Source organism: Microcebus murinus, chromosome 16 (assembly GCF_040939455.1).
Source record: "Microcebus murinus isolate Inina chromosome 16, M.murinus_Inina_mat1.0, whole genome shotgun sequence".
Taxonomy (NCBI): domain Eukaryota; kingdom Metazoa; phylum Chordata; class Mammalia; order Primates; family Cheirogaleidae; genus Microcebus; species Microcebus murinus.
The window spans coordinates 41,376,370-41,399,828 of NC_134119.1; the positions used below are offsets into that span (position 1 = coordinate 41,376,370).

The 23,459-nt window shown below is 42.3% G+C and overlaps 1 protein-coding gene across 8 annotated transcripts in view; it reads right to left on the minus strand.

Annotated features, from left to right (window-relative positions):
* Window positions 1-8,608: 8,608 nt before the first annotated feature.
* Window positions 8,609-23,459, minus strand: part of DZANK1 (double zinc ribbon and ankyrin repeat domains 1) — a 79,563-nt gene continuing 64,712 nt past the window's right edge. For all 8 annotated transcript variants that reach the window (XM_020282023.2, XM_020282022.2, XM_020282021.2 and 5 more), the window contains exons 18-21: window positions 21,186-21,266; window positions 20,198-20,325; window positions 16,258-16,332; window positions 8,609-15,810 (exon numbers count right to left, since the gene is read on the minus strand). In XM_020282023.2, the coding sequence (XP_020137612.2) occupies window positions 15,645-15,810; window positions 16,258-16,332; window positions 20,198-20,325; window positions 21,186-21,266 (450 nt within the window). In that variant the 3' untranslated portion in view covers window positions 8,609-15,644. The remainder of the gene's footprint in view (window positions 15,811-16,257; window positions 16,333-20,197; window positions 20,326-21,185; window positions 21,267-23,459) is intronic.

A 23,459-nucleotide genomic window follows, 5' to 3' on the forward strand; every position in this document is an offset into this window, starting at 1 on the left:
AAAATGGAAAAAAGCTTACAGAATAAGGATATAAAGAAAAAATATTTTTGTACAGCTGTACAATGTGTTTGTGTTTTAAGCTAAATGTTATTACCAAAGGGTCAAAAAGTTGTATAAAGTAAAAAAGTTACAGTAAGCTATGGTTTATTAAAATTTATAAAAAATTTTTAAATCAATGTAGTGTAACCTAAGTGTACAGTGTTTATAAAGTCTGTAGTAATGAACAGTAACATCCTAGGCCTTCACACTCAGCACTCACTGACTCACCCAAGGCAACTTCCAGTCCTGCAAGCTCTATTCATGGTAAGTGCCCTATATAAGTATATGATTTTTTATCTTTTATACTGTATTTTACTGTACCTTTTCTATGTTTAGATACACAAATACCATTGTGTTACAGTTGCCTACAGTATTCAGTATGGGAACTTCCTGTATAGGTTTGTAGCCTAGAAGCTATAGGCTGTACCATATAGCCTAGGTGTGTAGTAGGCTACACCATCTACATTTGTGTAAATAAACTCTACGATGTTGACACAATAATGAAATCGTCTTAGAATGTATTCCTATTCTTAAGTGATGAAATGATTGTATATGACAGTCTTTAACCATGTGTCTTCCTCAGCCCTCTAATAATAGGGATAAGACCTTTGAAACCACGCCCCCAAATCAGTCCTATAATTTCAGGGTATAAGACTTTCAGTCATGCTCCTTGGCACTATCCCTGGACCTACTCCTTTTGCCAGTCATCAGGTAGCTGGTCTAAGACCCCTTAGCCACACACCCTCAATAGTTCTCCAATAGCGGGGCTAAATATATTTCTTAACCATGCCTCCTACACTGTGTTCAAGTGCAGAGTGGGTTTGCTCAAAATAAGTGGCTTTCAAGATAAAGATCATCTCAAGGATACAACTGTAAGACCCTTTTTTATGACTTCAAAAAGATTTAATTGTGTGGTAACTGGACATACACAAAATGGTTTCTGAATTTTAAGGGCATTATCCCATAGCACCTTGACACTCAACCCAAACCAGAGAAGCACTTATCTTGAAGAGCTTTGTGGATATGATTTTGTCTAATGGGATGAACTTCAATAAGAGGCATAGGAAAACCATAACATTTGTAATAGGAAAACCAGCTAGGTCTGAAAAGGACAGAAAGGCTTCTACCTTTCTGTGGGCAGAGGGGCAGGCTGAGAAATCTACTAAGCTGCAAATATGGGTCATTTCTCATGGAAAAGGAAAAATAACTCGGAGTGTAGACATTGTGGAGAATCACTGCTAGGGAGCAGTACTGGGCTCTAAGCAAGGAGCTGGCAAAATGTGCCCAGCTGAATTGCTGAATTTCTGTGAACCTGTGCCAGCCATTTCCACATTTTTTAATAGGAACTTTTATTGGGGTTATCCTGTCCCCATGTGAACATTGGATGTTAGATATACTTTTTTAGATCACAGGTCTTCCAATAAAGCATCTACACCTTGACTTGATTTAGGGAACAAGATCCTGAACTTTGCACCAACACCATAGTGGGATAAGACTCTGGGGGTCTTAGGAGGGATATTTCACATGGGATAGACGTGCAGTTTGGTATTCAGAGAGTGGACTGTGCAAAGAATTTCCAAGATGGACACCATCTATTCCTTCGCTTCTTATGTGTATATCATAATGAAATCTTGTTGCCCTTTCCGTGGATCTGGACTGGCCTTAGTGACTTTCTTGATCAAGAGAGGGTAGTGACATCATGAGACTTCTGAGACTGGCTCAAAAGAAACCTCACAGCTTCTACTCTTCAAACCCTGTTGCCATGTTGTGAAAACTTCAAGCCATATATGGAGAGCCTCATGGTGGCACTCTGGTCATTGGCCACAGGTGAGCTAGCCAATAGTGAACATCAGCTCCAGTCGTGTGAGCCAGCCACTGTGGATGTCCTGTCAGGCCTTCAGATGACTAAAACTCCAGCTGACATCAGCAACCATGTGCGGGACCTCAAATAAGAACCACTCAGCCAAGCTCAGTCAACCTATAGAACTGTGAGGGATGATATTAATAATTTGCTTGAAGCCCTAAATTTTAGGATCGTCTGTTACACAGCAATAGGTAGTTGGAACACCTTTATAACCTAGGACTGGCTTCCTAATTATGGCTCAAAATCTCAAAGTCATAATGAAAAAGGTCAAATTTGTCTATAGCAAAATAAATTCTGCAAGGCAACTCACACCCCTTCAGCCAAAATAAAAGACAAACTGTTGGAGGTGGGGAGCACCTATATAGATAGTTTTTCCTATCTATATTATATAATACCTCTAGAAATAAAGTTTTAAAAAATAATACAACAGAAAATACTCAAATATAAGAACAGACAAATCACAGTACAGGAAGCCTTTTTTCATTTGAAAATATCCCTTACATCAGTAAAGATAAAAATGAAAACGACACACAGATATCATTTGCACCTATCAGATTAGCAAAAACTACAAACTTCGAAAACAGTATTGTAGACTGGAAACAGGAACACTTACACATTAGTTTTGGGAATATAAATTAGCACACGTCTTATGGTGGACAACTTGGTAATACTACCAAAACTAAAAATTCATATTCCCTTTGAGCCCTTAATCTCACTTAAGGGAATTTATCGAATAAGCTGTATGTATTCATGCACAAAATTGTTTATATAAGTTCTTCAGTGCAGTAATTAGTAGTAAAGAAAAAAATCTTCAGTAGAGTGACTGCTTAACTAAAAGTCAGTCATGCACAAATAGAACAAGTGCTGTCATAACAAAAAATGAGAAACATCATTATATACTTATATGAGAGAATCTTCAAGATCACAAAACAATCTGTTTGCTAAGTTTTAGATTAAAAAGAAGCAATAAGCCGGGCGCGGTGGCTCACACTTGTAATCTTAGCACTCTGGGAGGCTGAGGCGGGCGGATTGCTCGAGGTCAGGAGTTCGAAACCAGCCTGAGCAAGAGCAAGACCCCGTCTCTACTATAAAGAGAAAGAAATTAATTGGCCAACTAATATATATAGAAAAAATTAGCCGGGCATGGTGGCGCATGCCTGTAGTCCCAGCTACTTGGGAGGCTGAGGCAGGAGGATCGCTTGAGCCTAGGAGTTTGAGGTTGCTGTGAGCTAGGCTGATGCCACGGCACTCACTCTAGCCTGGGCAACAAGCAAGACTCTGTCTCAGAAAAAAAATTAAAAAATAATAATAAAAAAAAAAGAAGCAATAGAACACATTTTTAAAAGAGAAAAATTGGAGAACTTATGCTTATCAATTTCAAAATTTACTATAGAGCAATAGTAGTCAAATAATCGGTGGAGTTTTCTTTTTAACATAGCCCAATAGCAGAATTTTCTTCTAAAATGGCCCCAAAGGCATTTGTCTTCTAAATTTGTATAACAAGTAGGATTTTCTGGATGTAATACCACATTTTTCTTCCAAAATGGTCTTGAAAATAGGATTTTTCATCCAAATTCACTAAGTCTTGTGGGCTTTTAACCACTTTGGGACCACGCTCACCGGCTGGGAAACCTTGCCCACAGCCGGCACTCACAGTCCGCATGATAGCTTGTGCTGTGCATTGACGACGAATCCCTTTTGCTCTTGTGTGATGAGGAAAGCTTTAAAGCACTGAAAGCTTGTTTTACTTTACAGGCAGCTTTACTTGTAATGTAAATCAGAATAGGTAACATATACATATATGTTTTCATTACGTTATTTTTAAATGTTCACAATTTTACTTTGAGAAATGAAAAATTAGAAAAATCATATCACAGCTGTTGGCTAAAGTCGACACTCGGCTGTGCACCTTCATATCACGGCTCTCGGCTAAAGTCACTGTGCGCGTTCATCTGTGGCTGTCGACTATAGTCGACGCTGGTACCGAAGTGGTTAAAAATAATTATTAGGCCAAGGGTGGTGGCTCACACCTGCAGTCTTAGCACTCTGGGAGGCTGAGGAGGATTGTTTGAGCTCAGGAGTTGGAGATCAGCCTGAGCAAGAGCAAGACCTGTCTCTATTAAAAATAGAAAAATTAGCCAGGTGTGGTGGTGCATGCCTTTTGTCCCAGCTACTCGGGAGGCTGAGGCACAGTGTCGCTTGAGCTCAGGAGTTTGAGGTTGCTGTGAGCTACAGTGATGCCGCTGTACTCTGCCCAGACGACAGAGTGAGACTCTGTCTCTAAATAAATACATAAATAAATTTTTAAAATGTAATTATTATGCCAGACTTTTCTAAAATGACCCAGAAATGTGATTTTTCATTTAAATTTGCTCGAATGTTTAGGATATGTGGTCATAAATTCTATGCCACATTATTTTACAAACCCACCTCGAAGTAAATACATTTTTCCACTAAATTCATTTAAGTCATAGGTTTTGGGAGGCACAAATCCTGGGCGTGGTAGATGGGGTGAGGTGTCAGGGAAGGGGCTACAGTGAGGAAACCAGGAAACTCCATGTGAAGCCAGATTTTTCCAAGCACATCCACAGAGTGTTGGCTAATATTCTCAGGTTTTGTCTAATTCCCACCCTACCCCCTGTGTGAAAGTGCCAAGAGACGCAGGGACATATATACTTTCCGGATATATGCTTTTTACATTTTTATATTTATCTGCATAATAACTTTCAGTTTTAGGTGATCAATGATGAAAAGTAAGGACCATGTTTTCTGAAGCTCATCGACAACTACTGTGGAGTGCAAAGCCTTTATTCTCTAGGAAATTTAGTAATTGACTGTAATTTGTTTATTCCATTAATTTACTCACTGTGGTGGCCAGCTTCCCAAATGGCCCCCAGTGATCCTTACCCCTCCACATTTGTGCCCTTGTGTGATTGCTTTTCACACTAAAAGGAGCTGACCACAATATAAATGGAGGACACGATGGTAAGTGATTTACGAGGTGAGATGATGAAAGACAAGTGGCCTCTGCTTTCTGTCTCTCACATTGCTCACTTGAGGGGAAGCAGGCTGCCATGCTGTGAGGCCACCCAAGCAGCCCATGGAGAAGCCCAGATCAGGAGGGATCGAGGTGCTGACAACAGCCAGCACCACGTGAGCAACATCTTGGAAACATACCCTCTGGCCTCAGCCCGGGACTCAGGTGACCAAAGCCCTGGCCAACATCTTGACTAAAACTCATGAAAGACCCAAACCAGAACAACCTAGTTCAGCAGCTGCTGAATTTCTAACCCATAGAAACTGTGAGATAATAATCTTATACTATTTTAAGCAACTAAATTATAGAGTAATTTATTATGCAACAATAAATATTTAATGTACTTAAATATTTACTATCTATTGTTTACCAGGCATGGGTCTAGAAAGAGAAAGAACAGAGACGGAAGCTTCCCTGCATGTATGGTGTCTGAGGTGGAGGGTCTGTGGGAGACCTGAGGACGCTGTGGTGGAAATGTCAGCTGGAACAGAGAGCGAACAGCCTTGGGGTTCTGCATGCACAGGGCTGCTGGGGAGAGATTGGGATCAAGGCAGCTGAGACCTTATGAAAAAATAAGTGAAAACACAAAAAATACCCACACTATTCAAACCTTAGAGCAAGGGGTGTTCAGAGGCAGACAGGTGTTTCTAAAAATTACATGTCTCATACCCCATGAGGCCAGCACCTCCCTCATCAAACAGACTAGGGAAGGATGTAAAATGTCAAATTCTAAAAATCTCTAATACCTCCCCAAATTTGAAGGGAAAACAACTGAGGGAGAGAATGCACTTGAGAAAGGTAAAGACACAAATGTCCTTCTAATCATGACACCTCCCTAACAACTATTACTAAATACTGTCAAAGCAAACCAAGACTGGATAGTAGTTAAAGAGGTAAAAACAAATTTGATTCAGGAACTATTGCAATAGGGGAAGAGAGACCACACTATAGAATTGGGCTCAATTCTGAACACAGCAGGATAGATAAATGGGGATTTATAACCAAGGAGCAGAGTGGTGGTCAGTGGATGATACATTACTAAGAAGGCTATTGGCTGTAAAAGCTGTCGCCCCCATGCGGGGCCAGGCCAGAGCCACTAACAATAGTGAGCCACTCTGCAACCTGAGCACCGACCACAGGGCCTGAGCTGAGCTTGCCGGGTGTGGGCTCTAAGGACAGTGTTGCTGCTGCCCTCCCTAGCATCCAGGAGCTGGCTCAGTAGCAGCTGTGGGCAGCAGCCAGGCCCGTGCCTCCGGCAGCTCCCTGATCTCTGCCTTCAGCTTCCCTGTGCCTGGGTCAGGCACCCGTGCAGCTCATGGTAGACAGAGATGCACGCCGCACCTCCTTCCTGGTGGGGCCTGCTGCCTGGCTGCAGAGCACGCAGCAGCAGATGTCCTCTGGCCTCAGCAACTTCAGAGAGCTGCCTGCCCTGAGGTCCTACCTCGTGGGGAAGCTTTCCTCTGGTGACTGAGCACAGGGGCTACAAAGGCACAGTGGACACCATGATAGGCAATCACAGCTCATGAGTGTGTCCCCCGCCAAATCCAACAGCCCCCTCCAATGGCCGTGTGGCTGTTGATTTCTCTCTCACACCATCCTTCCCACAAGTGTTGGCCCCAGTAAACACACATCTTCCATCCCAGGCTCTTGGCCTGGGACTTGCTCCATGGTGAAAGATGCCAGTGTCTCCTCCAAGTTGCCTGTGACCCTGAGGAGGGAGCAGGGAGGACGATGTGTCCCATTGGGTCCCAGCTTGTCCTCACTCATCCCACTTCATGCCCACCTTTGCTTCCCAACTGCGGCCCTGCTGAGCCACAGTGACTTCAGGCCCATAATCAGACTCACCAACTCAAACACCATGGAGGGTCTAACTCCTTTAATCAACCTTTCATTCCTTATCACTCATAATGGCTTTGCTCCTGTCATCAAGCCCCAACATGATACAGAGTCACCAGGAAAAGAGAAAGAAAGCTTCAAAAAGGACAAGAAATAATCAGAAAGGCCCTGCCTTAAAACATGTTTAATTTTTCAGAAAACACTCACCACATACCACTGCTCAAGAAATGAAATTCTCTGCAATTACAGCTGCTGAAACTCCCTGTTGTAACCTGAGACCACTTTTAACTATAATTGCTGAAATATCTGGCTACAACCCTAAGACTAATTTTGCCCGTGGGCGTTGCTCACTGGAGCTTGCCAGCCCTCCAGAACCTGCCTAGCACCAGTGAACTTCTCAAAGAGCAATATGTAACATTTCTCTGTTTCATAAAATTTCCAACCTTCTCTTTGTTCTTTGGACAGGACATATCAAAGACCACCCAGCCTGCATGTGTGCTCCAAACTGCAATTCTTTCTTCCCAAATAAAGTGTTAAAGTTAGAGACTCTTTTTTTTTTTTTTTTTTATGGAGACAGAGTCTTGCTCTGTCATCCCAAATAGAGTGCAGTGGCCTCGTTGTAGCTCACTGTAACCTCAAACTCCTGGGTTCACATGATCCTCCTGCCTCAGACTCCTGAGTAGCTGGGGTATGCTACAGGTACATGCCACCACACCTGGCTAATTTTTCTATTTTTTGTATTATTTTTTGTAGAGATGCTTAGGCTGGTCTTGAATTCCTGAGCTCAAGTGATCCTCCCACCTCAGCCTCCCAGAGTGCTAGGATTACAGGCACGAGCCACCACGCCCAGCCTCATCTCTACATTTTTATTTTGACTTGCACAAATGTTTTATGTGACCCTGAGGATTTCATCAGAAAGTGTTTCCTCAAATCTTAAATATTAAGCTACCTTTTCACTTTTTAGTCCCATTTTAAAAAGATGATTCTGAAGGCATGAAATTCAAGAATGAGGAGTGCAAGCCATGGGCTGTAGGGAAAGAACCCCAGCACGAGACATTGGGTGCATGCTTTACAGATCCCTGAGTCTGGCCAGTGCCTCTGGGGTACAGAGGGCAAGACCCTCCAAAAGGGAGTGTGGAAAACCCAAGGAATCCTGAAGACAAAGTTCCTGCACTCAGGGCATGAAAGTGCCCCACAAGAGCCCTGAGGTGATTGTTTCTGGAACCCATGGGCCCTACCTGCTCTATGAGGTCTGGGGAAAATGGCCTTCAGCTCCACACCCCCCAGCCCCTGACCATCGATTCCAGAGCCTGTGGAACTTGAGCAGCAGCGGCGTCTGATGCTCCACATGCATCATCTAAGCACAACAGCTGTTGCTTCTCTTCAACCTTCTGAAACTCATGCAGTTTTTCTCGGGGTCAACCCTGAAGGGAGCCCTAGGGGAAGAGAATTATGGGCAAACTGCCAAACCAGATGATCACACTCCCAGGTACTTCTGGACACTGGTCACCCACACAACAGCCTCTCTTGCACAGATGGCCGAGGGGCTGCTGGGTGGAGGGGCAGGCAGTGTCTGTGCCTGCCCGGTCCCACCAAGGTCCTGTGTTCCAACAACTCTACACCCTCTGACCGCACCCAATCTGAGGGAATAACGTGCAGGTAGTAATAACGGTAACCACCTCAACAAGGTCCATTATTTATTGTGCTGAATTAATTATTCTATAAGAATAGTTTATTTACATACCTTAAAGGAAACAATTTGGGGACTCCAAAACTGTAGTGTTCCTATGCAAAGATCGAAATAATGACTCAAAGAAAGGAGGAAGTCAAAATTACACATTCCTGAAAATCCTTTATTTAATGCTGATTTATAACCAAAGAACACACCACAATAATAGGGACACTGATAAGTTCAACATCAAAAAATTTCAATAAGCTGAATCGTTACATAATCATTTGTAGCCACCTGCAGGATATATTTAGCAGAAAGAACAAGACGCAGAACACTGTGTGGTTGCTTTGCTACTATTTGCGTTTAATAGAGGGGAAGGAATATATATGTATTATACATTTACATTCCATGATTATCCTTATGTACACATACATATATATCACATGTATGTGCTTATCTAACCCTGTACCACCCCTAGAAAGACACAGCCGACACTGGCATCACAGGTTTCTCTGCAGAGGGAGGTGAAGCCTGTGGGGCAGGATAGGGGCAACACTTTCTACATAGGACTTCATACCTCTTAGCTTTGAACCATGTACAATTGTTATTTATTAAAAAATAAATTAAAAACTAAAATCCAAATTCCAAAAATACCCAGCAATAAACCATTAAAAAACAAACATAAGTTCATCACAATCCAAGGTATACTGGGAGCTGCCCATGTGGTATTGATGACTTATACTGTCACATAATTTAAAATAAATTAAAAAAAAAAGATTGGAAATAGAGTGGAGGCAAGATGGTGGACAAGAAAAACCTCCAACCAGAGTGTCTCTGCAAGAAAGAAAGATTTTAGATGACAGTGAAAAAAACAAACAGGCAGAAAAACATAGATCAGATGAGGGTCGGAAGGAAGGGTGCCTGAAAGTACAGGAAACTCCACAGGAAGAGGCTGCAGAGCAGAACTGGAAGGAAAACGGCACTGACAGGGTCTAAATCCCGAGAGGCTTGGAGACCAGCAATAAGGGTAGGAAAAATGGTTAAATTTCCCCTTCCTTGCCTCTAAGACTGCTGGTGGGCTCCTGAGTTGCTGGAGGGACCTGCCAGCACCAGCCCAGAGACAGCTGACGCCAGTGAGCTGTGAGCCTCTTACAGACAGGATACCAGGCTCCCAGCTCCCTTGGGATACCATACCTCCTGCCCCACAGACCCAAGCCGATTGGCAGGTGCCATATTGCTTCATTCTCCCCTTCCCCTCTTCTACCTGCGGCTGCCAAGAGAGACAATTTAGCCACAACCCAGAGGCATCTGCAGGGAATGGGACCTTTCCTTTTGAGGCCCTGCATCAGACTGAGGGATACTCAGACTGTGAGCTCCCTACCAGCCCTCTCAGGTGCCGCTTGCCTGGTGACTCTAGCAGAGTGGGGAAAATCCCAAGGTGGAGAGACATTGATCCAGCTTGGGCACCCTGTGGGTGACTTGAGACCAGCACTCTTCTTCCTAGAAAGGTCAAGGATTGATCTCCAGGGCCAAGGGGGACAGGCATGCAGGGCAGATCCTGTACAGGTTTCAATCACATTGCCCAGGGGCACAGAAGGGATATCTGTGAACTAGTCTACTGAGGTGTGTGTGCCTTCAGGGGCAGATCTGAGTGAGTCCTAGCTGCAGCATGCTTGAGGGGCAACCCTTCTCCTTGGGGAGGGCTGCACTTCCAGCTGAGGCTGTAATCCTGGGCAGAGAATCCCAGGGCGGAGAACTCCCAGCTCGCATCGCAGTCAGAGAAGCTCTGCGAGCTTGAGGTCCTGCCTGCCAGCAGAGGCCCAGGACAAACTGCAGAAAAGGGGAGGGTGGAAAGGAGCGAGGCCTGCTCCAGACTGCAGGTCTCAGACAGCCCCACCTAAACACGCAGTCTTTCTGGCTGAGCGAGGCCATTCCAGCCCCTCCCTGGCAGCTTTGCCCAGAAGCAGAGAACAGACCTTTGATCCCTGCTAACAGGTGTGGAGCCTTAAGGCAGGCTCACACAATCTAGCTCTGCATAGCCTCACTCTCCTACATGCCCCTGCTGTGGTGGGGAATAAGGGCACACCTAGAAGTCCCAGGGCCCTACCCACCATCTAAGGCACTGACGTGCCTCCACAGAGGAATGAAAGCTGGTTACAGGTCCCAGAAACAACACTGCAGCTTACTACTCCCAGCAAGCACGACCTACTGTCAGGGAGGTCAATTTGCATGCCTTTTTACTGCATTTACTGACTCATCATACAGGGTGTGCTTGAATCTCACCCACATGCACCACCTACTAGCTCAGAGACTAAACTGGGCATGTCATTATCTAAACAAAAATCCAAAGGTAAGTGGCAACAGCTGCTCCAGATGGGAAGAAATCAGTGAAAGAACTCTGGAAGTATGAAGAATCAAACAGAAAGCACACCCCCAAAGGGCAACACCAGCTCTCTAGCAATGGATACCACCAAATTCAGAACGCTAAAATGACAGAAGAATTTAGAACATGGATTGTAAGAAAACTCAAAGATATGCAAGAGAAAATGGATACCATACACAAAGAAACCATAAAAAAATCCAAGAGTTGGAAGAAAACTTCAGTAAATAAATTGAAATATTAAAGATAACTGAAACAGATCTTCTGGAAATGAAGAATTTATTCAAAGAATTACAAAACACAGTGGAAAGCCTCAAGAATAGGGTAGATCAAACAGAAGAAAGGATCTTGGGGATTGAAGATAAAACGTTTCACTTAAATAAGTCAGTTGCAGAGATACAGCAGAGAAATAACAGAAAAGAGCAAAGCATACAAGAAATGTGGGCTTATGTGAAGAGGCCTAACATGATAATTATAAACATCCATGAGGGTGAAGAAGAAAATATACGAGAGTTGGATAAGCTATTTGAGGATATGATGAAGGAAAATTTCCCTGGCCTTGTTAGAAATATAGATTACCAGGTACAAGAAGCTCAAAGAACTCCTGAGAGATTAACTGCAAACAGGAAGACACCATGACACACAGTCATCAGACTGGCCAAAATAAACATAGAAAGAGGCCCTCCTACGAGCTGTAAGGCAAAAGAAGCGGATAACCTACAAAGGAAAACCCATCACACTAACTGCAGACTTCTCAACTGAGACCTTACAAGCCAGAAAAGATTAGGGCCCCATTCTCACTCTTCTCAAACAGAATAATGCCCAGCGTAGAATCTTGTACCCCGTAAAACTAAGTTTCTTATACAAAGGAAAAATAAAGACCTTCTCAGACAAGCAAAGACTGAGAGAATTCATTATGACCTGCCCTGCCTTCCAGGAAATACTCAAAACAGTGTTACACATGGATCAGCATAATAAACACTTACCAGTAGAAAATCATCCAAAAGCTAAAGGTTAAGGGCCAGGTACCACAATGGCTCAAGACAGAAAACAAAGCAACAAAATTCAACTCAACAGGAAAAACAGAAATCTTCCCCCCTTATCAATTCTTTTGATAAATATAAATAGCTTGAACTGCTCATTAAAGAGACATAGGCTAGCCGAATGGATAAATATATACAAGCCAAGTATCTGCTGTCTTCAGGAAACACATCTAACCCATAAGGATGCATTCAGACTCAAGGTGAAGGGATGGAAAACAACATTCTACTCAAACAGAAGCCAAAAGAAAGCTAGCGTAGCAGTTCTGATTTCAGGTAACTTAGTCTTCAAATCAACAAAACTAATGAAAGACAGAGATGATCACAATATAATGGGGAAGGGTAAAATTCAACTAGAAGATATAACAATTCTAAATATTTATGCACCTAACTCAGGTGCACTAAGATTCATAAAGCAAATCCTACTTGACCAAAACAAAATGATAAATAGCAACACTATAATAACGGGGGACTTCAATACCCCTCTGACAGAACAGGACAGACTTTCCAAACAGAAAATAAACAAATAAATAATGGAATTAAACAGAACTCTAGAACAAATGAGCCTGACATTTATACAATATTCTACCCCCAAATCACTGAATATACATTTTTCTCTTCAGCTCATGGGTCATTCTCTAAGATTGAACATATCCTAGGCTACAAAACATATCTGAACAAATTTTAAACAATAGAAATTATACCATGCATCTTCTCAGACCACAGTGGAATAACATTAGAAATCAATTCCAACAGAAACGCTCATCTCTATACAAAGACATGGAAACGACTCTAATAAGCTCCATCAGGAATGAAAAAGGAGAAATTACAACTGATACCATGGAAATATAAAATATTATCTATGAATACTATAAAAACCTCTATGCACATAAACTTGAAAATGTGGAGGAAATGGACAAATCCTTAGAGACATACAGTCTCCCTAAGCTCAATCTAGAAGAACATAATTCCTGAACAGACCAATATGAAGTACCAAAATTGAAGTGGTAATAAAAAAAACTTCCTAAAAAGAAAAGTCCCAGACGAGATGGTTTCATACCCAAATTTTACCAGACCTACAAAGATGAATTGGTGCCTATCCTGCAGAAATTTTTCCACAACATTGAGAAGGAAGGAATCCTCCCCAACATGTTTTATGAGGCCAACATCACCCTGATACCAAAACCAGGAAAGAATACAAGAAAAAAAGAAAACTACAGACCAACATCCCTTATGAATATAGATGCAAAAATTCTCAAAAGAATCCTAGCAAACCAAATTCAGGTGTTTATCAAAAAAATAATCCATCACAACCAAGTGGGCTTCATCCCAAAGATACAGGGATGGTTCAACATATTCAAATCTATAAATGTAATTTACCACGTAAATTGAAGTAAAAACAAAGATCAGATGATCTTCTCAATAGATGCAGAAAAAGCATTCAACAAAATTCAGCATCATTTTATGATAAGAATGCTTAACAAAATAGGCACAGATGGAACTTACCTAAAAATGATACAAGCCATATATGACAAACTCACAGCCACCATCATACTGAAGAGGGAAAATTTGAATGCATTCCCACTTAGACCTGGAACCAGACAAGGTTGCCCTCTATCACTGCTTCTATTCAACATAGTGTTGGAAGTTCTAACCAGAATAATCAGATGAGAGAGGAAATCAAGAGCATCCATATGGGAGCAGAAGAGGTCAAACTATTGCTTTTTGCTGACAACATGATTTTATATTTAGACAACCCCAAAGATTCTGCCATGCAACTACTAGAATTGAGAAACAAATTTAGCAAAGTCTCGGATTACAAAATCATTGTACAGAAATCAGTAGCATTCCTATATGCCAACAACAGTCAAACTGAGAACCAAATAAAAGACTCAATACCCTTCATAACAGCAACAAGGAAAATAAAATACCTAGGAATATATTTACGTAAGGAGGAAAAATACCTCTACAGGGAGAACTACAAAACACTGAGGAAGGAAATAGCAGAGGATGTAAACAGGTAGAAAACCATACCATGCTCATGGACAGGCAGAATCAACATTGTTAAAATGTTTGTACTACCCAAAGTGATCTACAGATTCAAAGCAATCCCTTTTAAAATACCAACATCATTTTTTTGCAGATCTAGAAAAAAATAATTCTATACTTCGTATGGAACCAGAGAAGACCCCGTATAACAAAAGCAATCTTAAGCAAAAAGAACAAATTGGGAGGTATCAGTTTACCAGATTTCAAGCTATACCACAAGGCTATATAGTAACTGAAACAGCATATTACTGGTACATGAACAGAGACATAAACCAATGGAACAGAACTGAGAACCCAGATATAAAACCATCCTCATATAGCCATCTAATCTTTGACAAAGTAGACAAAAACATACACTGGGGAAAAGAATACCTATTCAATAAATGGTGCTGGGAAAATTCACATGCAGAAAACTGAAACAGGATCTGCACCTTTCATTTCTCACAAAAATCAACTCACTTAACAAATAACAGACTTAAACCTAAGGCATGAAACTATAAGAATTCTAGAAGAAAATGTTGGAAAAACTCTTATAGACATTGGCCTAGGCAAAGAATTTATGAAGAAGACCCCAAAAGCAACCACAGCAACAACAAAAATAAATAAATGGGACCTGATCAAATTAAAAACCTTCTGCACAGCCAAGGAAACTATCACGAGAACAGACAACCTACAGAATGGAAGAAAATATTTGCATGCTACAATCTGATAAAGGGCTGATAACTAGAATCTATATAGAACTCAGGAAAATCAGGAAGAAAAATATCAAACAACTCCATTAAAAAGTAGGCAAAGGGCACGAACAGAAACTTTTCAAAAGAAGATAGACTAATGGCTAACAAACATATGAAAAAATGCTCAACATCTCTAATCATCAGGGAAACGCAAATCAAAACCACAATGAGATATCACTTAACTCCAGTGAGAATGGCCTTTATCAAAAAGTCCCAAAACAAAAAATGTTGGCATGGATGTGGAGAGATAGGAACACTACTACATTGCTGGTGGGACTGCAAACTAGTAAAACCTCTGTGGAAAGTAATATGGGGATATCTCAAAGAGCTACAAGTAGAACTACCATTTAAGCCAACAATCCCCATTACTGTGCATCTACTCAAAGGAAAAAAAGACATTCTCTAAAAAAGACATCTGCATTTGAATATTTATAGCAGCACAATTCACAACTGCAAAGACGTGGAAACAATCCAAGTGCCATCAATATGTGAGTGGATAATAAAATTTGGTGTATATATATACCATGGAGTTCTACTGAGCCACAAAACACAACAGTGATCTATCTAGCACCTACTGTATTATATTGGATAGAGCTGGAGCCCATTCTACTGAGTGAAGTATCACAAGCATGGAAAAACAAGCACCACATGTACTCACCATCAAATTGGTATTAACTGGTCAACACTTATGTGCACATACAGTAGTAACATTCACTGGGTGTAGGGCAGGTGGGAGTGGGGAGGAGGGGATGGGTATATTCACACCTAATGGGTACAGTGCACACTGTTTGGGGGATGGACATGCTTGAAGCTCTGACCCGGGTGGGGCAAAGGCAATATATATAACCTAAACATTTGTACCCACGTAGTATGACGAAATGAAAAAAAAAAGATCAGAAGAAACATGATTGGAAATTAAAAAACTCAAGTTCTAAAGTCAAATACACATTTTGGAAAGAAACGAACAAATAGCCAAGGCTGTGTGCCTTGGGCCTAACGGTCATCCAGGCTGAGGCTCCTGGGGCGGACGAGCTGGTCCTGAAACCCTTGGTCAAACTTAGCAGCAAAGAGTGAGGAGATAAGATCATCCCCAATGCTCAGAGCCAGGTCGTATGCCGTCTGGCCTGTTGCATTCTTCTTTTGGATGCTTGCATTGCATCTGTGGAGGAAATGGGAAAATGGAGGTGCAATGAAGGACTCAGCACACAAGCCTGGGGACCCGACTGTTCCCTGCCACAAAGCCCAGTCTCGGCACCTCCGGATCCCACCTCCCAAACCCGTCTCCAAGAGGCTATCAAGACTTCAGCTCTCAGGGGAAGATATACCCTGAGAACTTTTAAGTGGCTCTGTGATTTTAAAATATTAAATTGCCAACCCTGGCCATTGGTTCCCATTGAATCAAAGGCCTACAACCAAGGATGTTTAACAGGGGCAACATTTTCATTGTGCTTTGAAAAGCCCTTAGTGCCCTGGGGCCATGGTGAGATGGGTGCCCCCAGTCAGAGGTACAGTGGTTCAGGAAATAGGGACCTTCTAAAATCACCACACATCAGTAGGGAGATTGCTGTGGCCCTAAGAAGTGCCCACCAGAGGCCAGGGAACATACCCCAGTAGAGTGGTGATGCTCTCCCTTCCCGCCAGGCCAAGTAAAGTTGCTTCATGAAGAGCTGTATTTCTGAGCCTATTTAAGGAAAAAAAAAATCGTGGATGAATCTTTAGCTAACATCCTCAGAAAACTTCAGAGGGTGCATGTGACCCAAGGGGCCTTGGTTTTATTCAATGACCTATTTAACTAACCTGAGAAAATCTCAGGTCTCCTCTCTATGCCTTTCCCTTGGAGAAATACTGTGATGGAGGGTAAACTTTGACATTAGATAGAAAGTAAAAAGTCTATAAACACATTCATTTTTCAATATGAGGAACCTATAAGGATCTGGTTTGTAATGATTTAATCAATGCTAATAAATGCTATTTTACTAAATTTCCTGCAAGAGTTTATAGAACATATTGGACATACTCTCAGCATTGGCTTGGGCCTCTTGGGCATTGCCTATATGATAAAAAGTTTTTAGGGCTGAGGATCCTGTTTTTGTTTGGGGAAGATGACCTTGGCTCTAGTGAGTTTGGTTCTCATGATATGAAAATAAACACCAGTCTTAGAATGCAAAGGGCAGGCCTGAGATGTCAGGAAGATCGCCTGTACCTGGCTCTCAGCCACTCTGATTATTTGTTCATCTATTCAGCACATGTGAATGCCAGCCTGGTGCCCCCATTTGTGCCAGTGTCAGAGACAACAGGTCACATGTGACACAGTGCTTCTCCCTCTCAGGGGACTCAGAGGACTCAGTTGTCAATGTGGGATGGAGGGGTGCACAGCACACCGTGGAAGCACTGATATAGGATGTCCCAATCAAGACAGTGACACCAATCTCCTTCTCATCTTTCATCCTTCCTTCCTCCCTAGTGGCATATTGCTTAACTGTCTGTCACTTCACCCCTCAAGTTCCTTGTGTCTTTTAAGGCATTTGCCATTTGAACTTGGATACATTCATAGGGTTGCCATGTCTCCTAAGTGGACATATGATCTTCTTCCTTCACAATTCTCCTTAAACCGAGAGCAGAGTATTCACTCAATTTCCTGAATGGTGGTTTGCTGATGGCTAGATTTTCTGTGCTGGCTGTTTTCTGTGTAACCACAGTTCAGTTTTGGAATACGCAGAACTGCAACCCTGCCAACTCTAATTTTGTACGTTGCCTCTCAAACAACTTAATTCCTATAGGGCAAGGTCACTAGATGGAAAACACCTTCTTGTTAAGAACCCCATGTTTCAGAGAAGTGATACTCCAGTATTATCTCATCAGACCTTCTAGAGCTCGGTTTGTACAGTGGGTATACTATGGTGTTCCTGAATTTGTATTTTAAAGAAACTTTACTATTGCTGTGAGCTAGGCTGATGCCACGGCACTCACTCTAGCCTGGGCAACAAAGCGAGATCCTGTCTCAAAAAAAAAAAAAAAGGAAGAAAAGAAAGAAACTTTACTATTAATACACAAACAACTCAAACTGTTGATTCAGATCTGGATTAAGGTACATTCTCTCCTTGAAAATCCTGAATTACCTAATAGAATAAACCTCTACTGCTGAACCTCTAAGAAGTAGACTGAGGGTGGCATCTTCCTCACCCGGCTACTGGGGCAGAGGGCAGCTATTGTCCAAAAACAAACAGAACTTCTCTATCTCCTACTGAGATCTTAAGTCTGTGTTTCTAAAGTCTGCTGGTAAGAGGCATCAGCTTCAGTAGATGATGTGGATTTCTCCTTAGCCATTCTTTTTCTCGATTATGAGCTCACTCTGGTGGGAAGGATGTACACCTGGGGCTTTCTACCACCTGCCAAGCTGCTTCATGGAAGTTATCTTGTGTAGACCACGTAGGCTCCACTAGTCCAGGCATCCTCAAACTACAGCCCGCGGGCCACATGTGGGTGTTTTTGCCCATTTGTTTTTTTACTTCAAAATAAGATATGTGCAGTGTGCAAAGGAATTTGTTCATAATTTTTTTTAAACTATAGTCCGGCCCTCCAACGGTCTGAGGGACAGTGAACTGGCCCCCTGTTTAAAAAGTTTGAGGACCCCTGCACTAGCCAAACACGCTTGGATGGGAGACAGGACCCCTGCACTAGCCAAACACGCTTGGATGGGAGACAGCATTTTAATCTTTGTTTGCTGAGGAACAACTTGTTGAACCTCTTTCACAGTAAAGCCAGATCTCTGGATGGCATACACCTAAGGGCATTGGGATGGATGGAACCTTGAAGTCACATTCCTGGATCTACAGAGGTGCAGCTGTGGGGCAGAGGCCAACTGATCCAGGCCTAAACTCTTCAGACTAACGGATATGAACCAGACTTAGCAGAATTTGGCTCTCTGGGCGAAAAGCTACTTTCCTCTACTAATGATCACTGAAAAGAAGGGAGAGATCCCTGTGCTCCATTTGGGAGAGAGTCACTAATCTGGCTCTCTACCACCACCACCACCACCACATGAGCTAAGTAAGTAGTGCTCACCGTAACCATAATAATGCAGTGGGAGAAACGAAGGGCTATTATACCCCAATCAGATAGATAGGTATAACCAGAGTCAGACTTTACAGACATGCAATGGGATCACATGCAGATACAGGTCAATCTGTAAAATGGTGATGAAGCAAACACAGAAAGTGAGGAACATCAAAATAAAACAAATAATCTGTTCAATGCTCAGAATAATTTCGTCCTCTTAGCTGCACTTTTCAGAAAGCCAGGATTCATCATACTTAACATATCAATTCATATCAATAGCATGCTCTAGTGATTTTTATATCAACCATAAAACATTATACTTAAATGGTATATGAAAAGCTTTTCTGATTATAAAAATATACCTTAACACAAGACAACATAGCATCATATTTATTAACAATGATGAAAATACAACAGTGTGGGACAAATGAAGAAGCTGACACAGTATGATAAATGTAAACCTTAAGAAAACTTGAGAAAGTATATTCTAGCCATCAAAGCTTTACCAATATACCAAACATTCTGCTATAAAATAAAACTAAAAAAGAGATAATGTCTATTGATATAACTTTCCTGTTGCATAGAAACTTATAAAAATGCACATACAAAAAATTAACAAGGATATATTTTGAATAACAACACTGGAGAAAATTTTGAACCCGAGACTAATAGAAGCAAAGCAATTGAAATTTTGGCCTCTGCAGTGGCTTGACATACACAGCAGCATGTTTCACTGATCTGGGCCTTGACCTTGTCTAAGAATTCAGGAGGCCACAGGTGTGAAGATACCTGTGATATCCCTAGAAGACTTCCTTCAATAACCCAGTCAGCAGGATACAAGTGTTGACATGAATGATCCATACTCAAGGAACTTTCCACCCAGGTTTTCAAAGTAATTTGCAAGAGAACCATAGAATCTTAAGGCTAGGAGAGAAGGTTGTGGGGCAGGACTAGACTAAGACAAGGACAGGAAGTAGTATGACTTGGTACTTCTCCGTCCTGTTTCACAGGTGGGAAAACAAGGCACCAGGAGATCAAGTGGTGAAGTCAGACATACCAGCCTTCCCCCTGGTGGTGGTGGTATCTGGAGATAACCATGTAATGTTTTCTTGCTGCATTAACTTCGCGGGTATATTTCTACAGGGAATTCACTGAGATCTCTCTTCTCTTAGTGCTGATCATGATTAAAACATTGCTAAACACCCCAAGGGCTAAGGATTTGCTGGCCCCAGCCATTATAAATTTGTGAGTTCACAAAATGTATCATTATTACAAAAGCTACTAAATTAGGCAACCTAATAGTCCATTTTTTAAATTTTGTTTTACCCAGTGTTGGAAAGCAGAAGTCGTTAGGCCTTTTATTAAGTAAGGCTGAAACAGGTTTAAGCGGCTCAGCTTCTAAGTGGTTTAAACCAAATAAGGCCGTGTGTATCGGCTGACTCTGCAGCAGGGCCTGCCTCAGCTCCCCTTCCAGGCCTCTCACTTACGGTCCCCATGGCTGGTCAATGTCTGCTCCTCTCTGCACAAGAACTGGAATCACTTCATGGTGCCTATTCACAACAGCCACAGTTATCACGGGTCGATCTTCCTTATCACAGCAGTTGGGGTCTGCTCCCTGCAGCATATAGAAAAGGACAAACTTGCCACAAAACCTTGCACTCCACAGCATCCGATAGCCATCCTACTGAGTGTAACAAGAGTCCTATTAAAGAGCTGATGGGGTTGGGTGCAGTGGCTCACAACTGTAATCCTAGCACTCTGGGAGGCCGAGGCGGGCGGATTGCTCAAGGTCAGGAGTTCAAAACCAGCCTGAGCAAGAGCGAGACCCCGTCTCTACTATAAATAGAAAGAAACTAATTGGCCAACTGATATATATATAAAAAATTAGCCGGGCATGGTGGCGCATGCCTGTAGTCCCAGCTACTCGGGAGGCTGAGACAGAAGGATCGCTCGAGCCCAGGAGTTTGAGGTTGCTGTGAGCTAGGCTGATGCCACGGCACTCACACTAGCCTGGGCAACAAATCGAGACTCTGTCTCAAAAAAAAAAAAAAAAAAAAAAAGAGCTGATGGAACTAAACTGCTCTTAGATCAAAGAAGAGGAGAATTAGGAGCCTCAAAATCCAACCTAGAATGGGCAGAGCTTCGAATCACCCCACAGTGTGGGAGGCACACACCCTGACGACCTTGCTTCTTAGGAAACTCAGGCTGAAGGTCACATGGGGTCACAGATTCTGTCCTGCTTCATGTGTGTTTCTTGGGTTCGTGTGTGCTTGTCTGCCTACTTTCTTTGCTATAAAATTAACAGGTAAGAATTAACATAAAGCTTTTCACTAGCCATTTACTCCATTCCCAAACAGTTTTTCATTAAAGTGTAGTAGAATTTCCATAGTGTTGAACAAAACTTCCATCCTAAAGAGCTGGAGGTGGAATGCCAGGCTGAAGTCTTCAGCGACTTGTTCTTTTGCTCACACTTACTTCATCCAGCAGCTGTTCAATCACAGAGATTCTCCCTTCCCCTGTTGGTCCGACTTCCTTCAGCAGGAGTCTGTTTTCAGGCTGTGGGATTACAGAATGTGGTCATTCCCAGTGTCTCAAAATAGTTTTACTATCAAGTTCCAGGCTCAACACTCAAGGCAAACACTTCCTTTCCAAGGTTGAATTCTGAGTCCTGGGGACCGGTGAGTGAGAGTGTGTGCATGGGAGTGTGTGCATGTGAGTGTGTGCATGTGTGTATGTGGTCTTCAAGAGCCTACAGCACAAACATCCACATCTAATGTCAATCCTGCTGGTCCCCAAAACCTTGCTTTGGGCAAGGTCCCCACACAGACATTGTTTTACATTACGACAGAGATGCAAAGAAAAACCTCACAAAACCCCAGAAACTCTACACTAGCTTTATTGTGACTGCTTCTAGAAAGAGCAATGAGGTGAATCCTAAAATTTACTCTGCATGCTTTATAAAGCCTTCAAGGTCAGCCTAAGCATGACAGCTCAGAAAGTGTGCTCACCTAAGGAATAAGCCAATTAAGTTGACCTCTTGTTTAGGAAAAGAAAAAAAAGCTCTTGTTTATCATCAGAAATTGGAAGAATTTATCTTTTTATATTTCTTAAATGCCATGAAATTCATCTTAATATAACTGTTCTTTATTTATAAAGGATTTAAAATGGTGGAAGGCTGAATTGGAGGTACGTGAACTTCAAAAAAAAAAAAAAAAATGCTGGAAGGCTGAAGGAAGCCATCTAGGCAGGAGAGGTACTTTCAGGATGTTCTTGCTCCTGTGTCCCTGGCATGACTATGGTGGTCATGGGACCACCATTTCCATTTGTAAAGTGGAAATAACACCTACCCCTCCCTGGCTCCCTGAGAAGCCATGAGGATGAGGACACTGGTCAAGGCCCTTAAGCCTTTCAAAAGAAGATACCCGATCCAGTCTGTGCCTCCTCTTACCCCACTGCCCCCACCTTGCTGGTGCATAGCTTAGAACAATGTACTCTAATCTCTAAACCCCCAGGAGGGGTCTTAGGGAGCGCTTGTTCATACTGAATTCCATTCCTTATGGAAAAATGTATTACAGTGCACTAGACTATAAGCTTCATGAGATCTGAGACCTTTATGTCTGTTGTTCATATTTTATTTAAACAGTGGCTGGTATATTAATATGTGTGTTCAAAAATAATCACTGAATAAGCAAACAAATGTTATAGCTTCTGATACTTATTCCCTAAATGCAAATGAGAAAATAAAGACATATAACAACGGGAGATTCAGGTCACACACAGAGTAAGTGGGTAAAGTCTCCAAAATTGTGAATTGTTAAGTTTATGGAACTCTATACTTCTTTTGTACTCATTAACAATATTTCAAACTGGGAGAAGGTGGACAGTACAAGAAATCATAAGCAATAAAAGTTAAAACAATTTTAAGATCTTTTCCCCAAGTTTACTGGTGTTTCTTATATGCAAAGCATGCGGTAGGGAAAACAAGATAAAGAACAGAGTCCCTGCCTTCAGAGGAACCAGCTGGGCAATGGTGCATGCACCGAGGAGGATGGATGCCTCCAGAACCTGGTGGTGGAGATCAAGGTGGAGGGAAGCACCTGACACTATGCCTGTGTCCAGCTCTGGCCTGTGGCCCAGGCCTTGAGGTTTGCTCCACAACACGTCTCTGTACTGCAGCCGAAGAGGACCAACTAAAGGCAAGGTGGGGGACGGAGCAAGGGCATCCACTGACCCTTTCTCCAAAGCTCTCTTTGGTATTATTCATGGCATATATTTTTGAGAAACAAAACTCTGGCTAAGCATGGTGGCTCATACCTATAATCTCAGCACTTTGGGAGGCCCAGGTGGGAAGACCACTTGAAACCAGAAGTTTGAGATCAGCCTGGGCAACACAGCGAGACCTCATCTCTACAAAAAAATAAAACACTTAGCTGGTGTGGTGTGGTGGTGCACACTGGTAGTCATCCCCAGCTACTGGGGATGCGGAAGTGGAAGGTTCACTTGCGCCCAGGAATTTGAAGTTGCAGTGAGCTACGATCGAGTCACTACACTCTAGCCTAGGTAACAGAGTGAGACCCTGTCTCAAAACAAAAAAACCAAACTCTAAAAGCTGTGAAACTCTAAAAGGGTAATTTTGAGAAAGTCCAAGAAGATTGAAATTAAATGAAATCTGACTGACAGGGAAATCAAAGCAAAGAAACCCAGCTGAGACACCAGAGGTATGTTTTCTTTCCAGGGGAGCTCTGCAGA